The sequence below is a fragment of the Anoplophora glabripennis genome, unplaced genomic scaffold (genome assembly GCF_000390285.2).
Source record: "Anoplophora glabripennis isolate ALB-LARVAE unplaced genomic scaffold, Agla_2.0 scaffold251, whole genome shotgun sequence".
In the NCBI taxonomy this organism is placed as follows: domain Eukaryota; kingdom Metazoa; phylum Arthropoda; class Insecta; order Coleoptera; family Cerambycidae; genus Anoplophora; species Anoplophora glabripennis.
The window spans coordinates 262,954-272,084 of NW_019416333.1; the positions used below are offsets into that span (position 1 = coordinate 262,954).

The 9,131-nt window shown below is 37.0% G+C and overlaps 2 protein-coding genes across 2 annotated transcripts; one reads left to right on the plus strand and one right to left on the minus strand.

Annotated features, from left to right (window-relative positions):
* The first annotated feature begins 2,865 nt into the window (after positions 1-2,865).
* Positions 2,866-5,571, plus strand: LOC108909533 (dehydrogenase/reductase SDR family member 7). The gene is made up of 7 exons (XM_018713907.2): positions 2,866-3,336; positions 3,394-3,543; positions 3,906-4,258; positions 4,652-4,771; positions 4,868-5,034; positions 5,094-5,157; positions 5,280-5,571. The coding sequence occupies exons 1-7, from the start codon at positions 3,216-3,218 to the stop codon at positions 5,295-5,297; spliced, it is 993 nt and encodes a 330-aa protein (XP_018569423.1). The 5' UTR covers positions 2,866-3,215; the 3' UTR covers positions 5,298-5,571.
* A 100-nt stretch (positions 5,572-5,671) lies between these two features.
* LOC108909534 (28S ribosomal protein S2, mitochondrial) lies at positions 5,672-7,328 on the minus strand. The gene is made up of 2 exons (XM_018713908.1): positions 7,166-7,328; positions 5,672-7,110 (listed from the first exon to the last, which is right to left on the minus strand). Exons 1-2 carry the CDS (start codon positions 7,278-7,280, stop codon positions 6,461-6,463), a joined length of 765 nt encoding a protein of 254 aa, XP_018569424.1. The 5' UTR covers positions 7,281-7,328; the 3' UTR covers positions 5,672-6,460.
* Between the last annotated feature and the right edge of the window lie 1,803 nt (positions 7,329-9,131).

Below are 9,131 nucleotides of genomic sequence, written 5' to 3' on the forward strand. Positions count from 1 at the left end.
GATTTTCAATAGACCAAAGGTGCGTATTTCGGAAGTTATTTATACCGTCACGAGTGAATTGTGCTTCGTCCATAGCTAAAATGGTTTTAGTAAAATGTTCATCATCTGCATGCTTTTGTAACAGCCATTCACAGAATTGAACTCTGCGTGGATGATCGGTAGATTGTAGAGCCTGTACACATTGAACGTGAAAAGGGTATAACTGATTTTTGCGTAATGTTCTCCATACCTTGGTTTGACTCACTTCGACCTGTCTTTCAACCTGCAATTCCCCGAGTGCTTCTTGTTGGGTCTTCCTCGATAAGATGTAAAACTTGATCTTCGATTTGAACATTTTCACGTTGTCGGGTTCTCCCTGCATGACCTCCGCGATGTTCCTTTAATTTACCAGTTTCTCTGGCTCTTTGAACTAAATTGAGAAATTGTCGGTGTGAAGGACTGACTCGCAACGGAAATCGTTCAGCATATAAGCGAGATGCAGCAGTGGCATTTGTACGCCACTCCCCGTAAATAATCAGCATATCAACTATCAACTAATTCATTATTTGAATAAACATAAGCCATTTTTGTATTGGTACTTTAATAATGTTACAGAAGCAATTAAATTGACAGAACATTGGTTGACAATAGGAATAAACAAAAACAAAATGTGAAAAAGTGTGATTTGATGATGATAAAACTATTTCTTTTTTTTTTATTTGAAAACAATGAGTCGTGTGAAAAAATCTCAAGAGAGCTTTCTTCTTCAGAACTGAACAGAGAAATCAAAAATTATTTTTATGTTTTGAAAAAACAGTAGCGTACCATTATTTCTTAAAAAATATTGAATTATCTGTTGGTACGTGTGCCACTGATAGATTTAGAAATATTCTGCTTATCGAATAATATGCGACTTTTGGAGTTATCAACGCCTGTAAAATTTCATTAACATATCACAAGCGGTTTCGTAGAAAAAAATTCATTTTTAAAATATTTAAACAAAACTTTAACACCCTGTACTTTCGTTAATATTGATATTTCGAAAAAGTGGTAAAGGAAAAAAAATAAAAAAATAATTTTTCTTAGCTTTATTGGCAGTAGAAGGATTTACCCAACTTAAAAATCACCCTGTATATTGCTGAACAATTATATCTGATTGACTTTTTAATGTTCCATGAATGCTTTCATTCAACTGAAAATTTAAGAAAAATTTTAGCCGATTTTCCTTCGGTGCATAAAGTATAAATTTAATCTTACTGAGAAATCGTTCTAGTAAACAAACTGCATTATTTAATATAAAATAGGCATTCAAGTTAAATCCATTCTTCTACTGTCCACACCCTGCATCCTGCACCTACAACAATCAGGTAAGTTCATTTTTTCATTGTATTAAAATCCTTGTTCCTACATATAAAATGCAATACTTGTGTGTAAAATACCTATATAAAGCGATTCGTGTTTCCACATGATATAAGTTAAATATGGACAATATTTAGTGTACAAAAATGAATCCTTAAAAAATATTTCTGAAATTAATATCCTAAGGTATACAGGGTCGGAAAGTCCCCATGGTTCATCGACCGTTACGTGAGAGCGATAAAGTAAAGCGCCCCACACACTTACGGGCTTCGTGACAGTTATAACCGAACGTGATTACTCGGCCGGTTTCCCGAATCCTGCTAGGACACACACACACTCGTTTTCTCCGAACTGTTTTAACTGTTCCGTGTTAGTAGTAAAATGGCGTCCAAGCAGCGTATTTTGCGTTTACTTGGAATCACGGTACCACTTTTAAAAACGAAAAAGTTGAAAAGACAGCGTTCTAGATGGGTCAAGGAGTGGTTGTTGCAGAGAAAAACAGTACAGCTTTAAAATCTATCCGATCTAATATCCAACACGCGGTCCAATCACGTACAGTACTCGGACCGCACACACTCTCAGGAAAGCAAACAGGCCGGTGAATCACGGCATCCGGTCCCGACGAAATTCAACTGGCGCTTAAAGCGCCCCACACACTTTCGGGCTTCGTGACAGTTATAACCGAACGTGACTACACCGTACGGGTAAACATGGAAGTGTATGTGCAATCCCGAATAAAATTATCCTGAACGGGTAATCCCGAATAACATCAGGTGCCAGTTCAATTTCGTCGGGACCGGATGCCGTGATTCACCGGCCTATTTGCTTTCCTGAGGGTGTGTGCGCTCCGAGTACTGTACGTGATTGGACCGCGTGTTTTGGACCGCGTGTTGGATATTAGATCGGATAGATTTTAAAGCTGTACTGTTTTCCTCTGCAACAACCACTCCTTGACCCATCTAGAACGCTGTCTTTTCAACTTTTTCGTTTTTAAAAGTGGTACCGTGATTCCAAGTAAACGCAAAATACGCTTGGACGCCATTTTACTACTAAAACGGAACAGTTAAAACAGTTCGGATAGAAAACGAGTGTGTGTGTCCTAGCAGGATTTGGGAAACCGGCCGGGTAATCACGTTCGGTTAAAACTGTCACGAAGCCCGAAAGTGTGTGGGGTGCTTAAGTAATAGAAATCCGTGCGATAGAGAAAGATGGCTATAATGAAGGCGTCTAATACTCACCGCCCATTTCGCTCTTCCACAAATAAGAAGTTGATCTTATTTGTGGAAGGGCGAAATGGGCGGTGACTATTAGACGCCTTCATTATAGCCATATTTCTCTATCGCACGGATTTCTATTACTTTATCGCTCACACGTAACGGCCGATGAACCATGGGGACTTTCCGACCCTTTATAATTAAAAGTTTGCCCATAAAATATAGACCTAACCTAACCTTACAAATTTAAATTAAGATTAGGTACAACCTCAGAGTAATAATTAGTCTGAGGGGTGGTCTGAGGGTACAACCAGCGTACGCTGGTAGAACTACAAAATCACTTGAAAAAATCGTGCAAACGAGACGATGATAAATGGGTAGGGGCTCTATAAAGATTAGTTATAAACGTGTATTGAGTCCTCTGTGGTAAAGGCAAAAACAACTAACGTGATATTGATAGAGAACTCGATTCCTAATTAATGAAAAACAAATAGTTTGATTAGGAAAAGGAAAAATGTTGCTCGGAATGCAGTTGCAGCAGTGATACTGATAAGAAAGTTAAGAAAGAAGGCTAATTTCATGTAGTACAAAGTACATACATGTAGAACTGTTCAAAAGTATCAAAATTTATGGGCTTATTAGTATAGATTAGGCCGTAATAAAATGTTTTTTACTGTTGTTGGTGTAGGTTTTTGCATTTATACCGTCGTATACACACTTTTAACATTGTTTTGTGACTGTGATCTACAACTATTATTTTATGAAAAGTTTGGAAAATCTCCAAGTGAGTATGCTAACCTGTATTTTTTTTAAATATATAATTCCTATTGAATTCTTAAAGGAAGATTAAAGGGGAAGGTTGTTTTCATAACTGGAGCTTCCAGTGGTATAGGAGAATATGCAGCCTATGCGTTAGCTAAATATGGTGTAAAATTAGTTCTTGCTGCAAGACGAAATGATGAATTACAAAGAGTTAAAAGACGCTGTATTGGTATGTATAAATAAATTTAGAACTGTTACTAAAATATGTGCACCGATTTAGCACAAGCCCATTTTAGAATTTTCGTCTGTGTTTGAACACATGTCCTGGAACATCTTATTTTTAAAGTATCTCATTAAATGGTATCCTCATATGCTATTAAGAAACGATGTATATTTATCTACTTCAACAGATTCTAATTCAATGTATTGAAGTTATTGAACTATTAAAATGAAAACGGTCCAGAAAAGCCATATAAACATATCAAAATGTAGAATTATACAAATTAATTTGAAAATAATTGTTTGAAATTAATTCAAAAAAAGATTAAAAAGTTTATATTTATTCTGTAACATATTTACTAATAATTGCAGAGATTTCTAAAGGTCAACTCGACGATAAAGATGTGCTTGTAGTTCCAATGGACATGACCGATTTTGTGTCACACAAAAAACATTTTCAGCATGCTGTAGGGCATTTCGGGCATGTTGATATTTTAATAAATAATGCTGGAAGATCACAGAGAGCAATGTGGGATAACATTGAATTATCTGTTGACAAGCAATTATTCGATTTGAATGTTTTTGGAGTTGTTAACTTAAGTAGAGTTGCCTTAGAGCACTTTAACAAAAAGGGAAGTGGTCACATCGCTGTAGTTTCGAGTTTGGCTGGAATAATGGGGGTACCTTATTCAGGTAGTTATACTGGTTCGAAACATGCAATTCAAGTAAGTGAATGTAATGTTAATTTCTTAAATACATGTACTTGAAATCTTTTAAATTTCATTCCATTGATAAGTATTTTTATGTAAATAACATCATATTCTGTATGGGTTTCTGTATATTACCCTTCTTATTTGAAACGTCCTATATGTCATAATTATTTTGAAAAAGAAAACCATCAGAAGTTCTTTGCTCTACTATATAGAATTTAAATAAACTAGAAAACATGAACAATGATTTCCAACATTTTACTAAACGAAAAAGTCTTCAGGTGCATGCATGAGCCTTTTTTTAGAGGCCTCCATAGAGCTAGCAGCCTACCGCGAGCAAAAATCTTAGCTATGCACATGCATATGAATATCATAACATTAGCACTGACAATAACTAAATTTTTATAGGGTTATTTTAAAGCTCTTGATATTGAAAAAACAAGAACCAACATCCATGTGACAACATTATGTCCAGGACCAACATTTACGAATTTCTTAGGTGAAAGTTTTACGGAAAAAGAAGGAGAGGTATTTGTTTAATTATGTTAATTAAAAATCAGACTGAATAATTGCTTTAATATTGAATTTCTTGCTTGTTTGTTCAGTAAATCTTTATTATTTTAGAAATACAATATCGATGTTCAACCTACAGATAAACGAATGACTGCAGAACGTTGTGGAGATTTAATTGCAGTAGCTTTAGTTAACAAAACGAGGGAATCGTGGATGGCAGTGTCGCCAATTATATTTTTTACTTATGTATCAGTGTATTGCCCCGTAATCTCCTCCATGTAAGAATTCTTGTATATATTATAGACTCCTTCAATACTGCGTATTATTTATGTTTTAGGGGTCTTAAAGTTCTAGGACCTGAATTCCTTTTTAAACTACGAGACTCTAAAAAAGTTGATGAGGTATTGCCAGTTTAGATTATATAGTATTATCGATACAGAAACTGAAAACTTATTAATAGTTATCTTGTATAATTTTTTAATTCATATCATTCTAATCTCTACTACACTGACATAATTTTTAGATGAAAAGGAAAGAATGATATATCATTGGCTATGGTGATGGTTGCCTTGGGTTTGCTGGTGTAGTTTCCTTACGATTATCAACTATTTTATATGGACTTGGTTTTTCTCTTCATTTCTAACGTAGTATTCATGCGTACCATACACCTTATTTTATTTTCATTTCTTTGCTTTTTAATAATGCTTGTTTATCTAATTCTACTCATTCTTCTACAATCTAACATAAAATATCTTCATGTATTAGTTTAGATCAAGGTTTAGATCTTTCACTAACTGATAAATGGTTGCCTAACATGATTGTGTATTATTAGCCTCAACATTTTCTGTACAAATCTACAGGTTGTAAATGTTTACAAGCCCTGTGACCACCGAACTTAGGCAATTCAACATTGCCCGATTGGTACTAGTAACAAAAATTCCCTAAATCTTGGCGTCACCAATATCAATGATTCGTTTTCATTGAAGAATGACAAACTGTTACATCTACACTCAAGATAATGCGATTGCTGATTGGTTGAATAGAATCTCGTGAAAATTACACCAATCAGCGATTGCATTGGTTCAAGCTTAGATGTAATGATTTGTCATTGTTCAATGGAAACGAATCATTAATATTGACCCAAGATTTAGGAAATTTTCTTTGCCAGTGCCAATCGTCTATTGTTGGTTTGTCTAATCTCGGCAGTCACGTAACTTGTAAACATTTATGAAGGCTCTGTAATTTAGATAACCTTTGAATAAAAATTTAGACAGTTTTAGAAAATGTCTCGTTTTGATACATTTGGTTTAATCTTAATAGCAGATTGCTCATAAAACTGTGCTACACTTTTTTGCCACATAGTTTGTGCCAAAAACATTTTTCCTGCAAAAGAATACAATGCAATCTTTATATTTTCCTCCTTAGTTAATATGTACATTTATTGCACCAAAAATAATACCAAAACAATTATTATTATTGTAACTTTATTATTTATTATTTTGTTTATTGACTTATTACAGTAGCACTAACAAAATACATACTGCATTGAAAAATATGTTGTTCAGGGAAAACGTTGAAATTAATGTATATAATAACTCATTGATATAGAGTAATGTAATATTAATTACACTACTTTCTTAGGAAAAAGAAAATTTTAAACTTTATATACATTTATTTTTTTATAAATACTAGTCTATAAATAAATCACTGTTGTCGAAGGTGTTCTTTTCTCTTTTCTTTCCCTCTCAAAATCGCTTTCTTGAACAACTTGCAATACAGTTCTATAGCGGCAGGTGAATCATCATTTCCAGGTACAGGGTAAGTAATAAGATTCGGATTACAATTGGAGTCGACGATACCAATGGTGCAAATTGACATTTTTGCGGAATCACGTACAGCGGTGTGTTGTATTAAAACATTATTTAAAGTGTTCATAAATATGCATAAATCAGGCAACCTTGTAACTGCACCGAATTGTTTATTTGCATTAGTAAATATACCTCCTCTCCAAAATCTTGTGTGTGCGTATTCACCGCATTCTTTAGCCGCTTGTTCCACGAGATGCGAATTTTGTGCTCCACGCAAAAAGAATAAGATTATTCCGTCTCTGTATGCAATATGAGCAGCTATATTTAGGGCATGTCGTAAATATGCCGCAGTTTTGTCTAAATCAAAAATAATATGACCTAAACGACTTCCATAAATGTAAGGAAGCATACTTTCATCTAAAGACCCTTCTTTATGTCCATAATGCACTCTTGCATCAAATAAGTCTTTTACAGTGAATAAATTGTGTACATTGAAGTAATCTGGATGTTTTAATACTTCATCTTGCTTTGAAATTTGTACAAAACCTGAAATAATAATTGATGTAAGTTCAAGCAAAATACTTAAACATCCTTTAGTTACCTGGGTTAGCTTCTACTAAGTGATTATCTGACTGAAGCAATCCTGTTGAAAAAGTTTTCATTTTCGTGGTGGAACATATTGAAACTTTTCTAATAAATTTTAAAGAAAATATCATTTTATTTCTATCAAATTGTTAGGTTAATTCTTATTGTCATTACCAGGGCTGCCAATAGTTTCCGGATGAAATACCCATTATAGGATTCTCCATTACCCACAAATACCCACATTACAATTTTTTACAGGGCGGCACATATAAAATAAATATTCGATCTTTATTTCAGACAAGAATTAAAATAAAACAAAGGATCTATACGGTTTTTTTATTCGTTTTAAAAATGGCATGTTTATTCGAAATGGTTAAGTTATTAACTGCCAGTAGTCCACATAATTTAACACTTTTTGGTAGACTCTTAAATGCGTTTCGTCATAATATCACTTATTTTGATATTCGATATGTTTTTCTGAAGACTGATGTCGATACACGCGCCATTATTCCATGGCTAGAAATTGTCCTCAATGATTTGGGATCGAGGGGATTATCCCCCTTTATCGTGTAGGCCTGGACAGTGGACAGCCTTCGTAGATGGGCCCCATCCGTCGTCTACCCCGACCGCAAATGCGGCCGACGTAGGCGCTTTGTGAGACCTCCTTTTGTCCTGACTGGGCCTCGCCGGCTATGGCCCTTTCTTCTGGCGCTCTTCTTGCTTCGCCGGCTCGTCTGTGTAAACTCCGGGGGTGGTGTCATGTTTATGTGTGGTATGGTTGGGTAGGGTGCCAGCCAGGACAAAAGGAGGTCCCACATTGCTAAGGTGGCCCTTAGGCTAGCGCGGGAGGGGAGGGGTAAGGAGGGTATGGGGGGTGTGTATGTGTGTGTGTGTGTGTGTGTGTCGGTGTCTTCGTTTCTTGATCCTGGCTGTCTCTGAAACAGAAAAGGTTAGCGGGCAGGGGGGGGGTCATTGGGGTGGTCACCCAGGGTCAAAAAGTTGGTGTCTAGGTCTTTTGTGTTTGTCGGTCACGTCGGGTACGTAGTCAACGGCTTGCCTGAGGAGGGGATTGTCATGTCTAGCGGCTACGTCAAATCGTTTCTCCGCGTTTTGTCTTATTGTCTGTGTAGCGTTTGTGTATTGTAAGTCTCGTAATATGTCAGTGTTTCTTACGTACCAGGGCGCGTCGGTGGCCGTGCGGAGGGCTATGTTTTCCACAGCCTGTAATGACTTTAAGTGGCTTTTTGCCGCGTGACCCCACGCCGTGGAGGCGTAGGTTAGCTGCGGTTGAAGTACCACCTTGATAAGCGTTCGCTTATTCCTTAAACTGAGGGTGTTTCCACCTTTGAGTAAGGGATAGAGCCTAGCCCTGGTGGTCTTCGCTCGCGCCACCGTCTCCACGATGTGCGGTTTCCACGTGAGACGCTGGTCCATCGTCACGCCCAGGTATCGTGTTTGTCGATTCCAGGAGATAGGTTCCTGGGATAATGTCAGTCTGTCCAGGTTTTGTGGGATTTTTCGTTTGATAAAAAGGATAGTGTGTGTGTGTGTATGTGTGTGAGTGTGAGTGTGAGTGTGAGTGTGTGTGTGAGTGTGTGTGAGTGTGAGTGTGAGTGTGAGTGTGAGTGTGAGTGTGTGTGTGTGTGTGTGTGTGTGTGTGTGTGTGCGTGTGCGTGTGCGTGTGCGTGTGCGTGTGGGTGTGTGGGTGTGTGGGTGTGTCTGTTTGTCTGTGTGTCTGTTTGTCTGTGTGTCTGTGTGTGTCTGTGTGTGTGTGTGTGTGTGTCTGTGTGTGTGTGTGTGTGTGTGTCTGTGTGTGTCTGTGTGTGTGTGTGTGTGTCTGTCTGTGTGTGTCTGTGTGTGTCTGTGTGTGTCTGTGTTTGTCTGTGTGTGTCTGTGTGTGTCTGTGTGTGTCTGTATGTGTCTGTGTGTGTCTGTGTGAGTGTGTGTCTGTGTGTGTCTGTGTGTGTGTGTGTGTGTGTGCG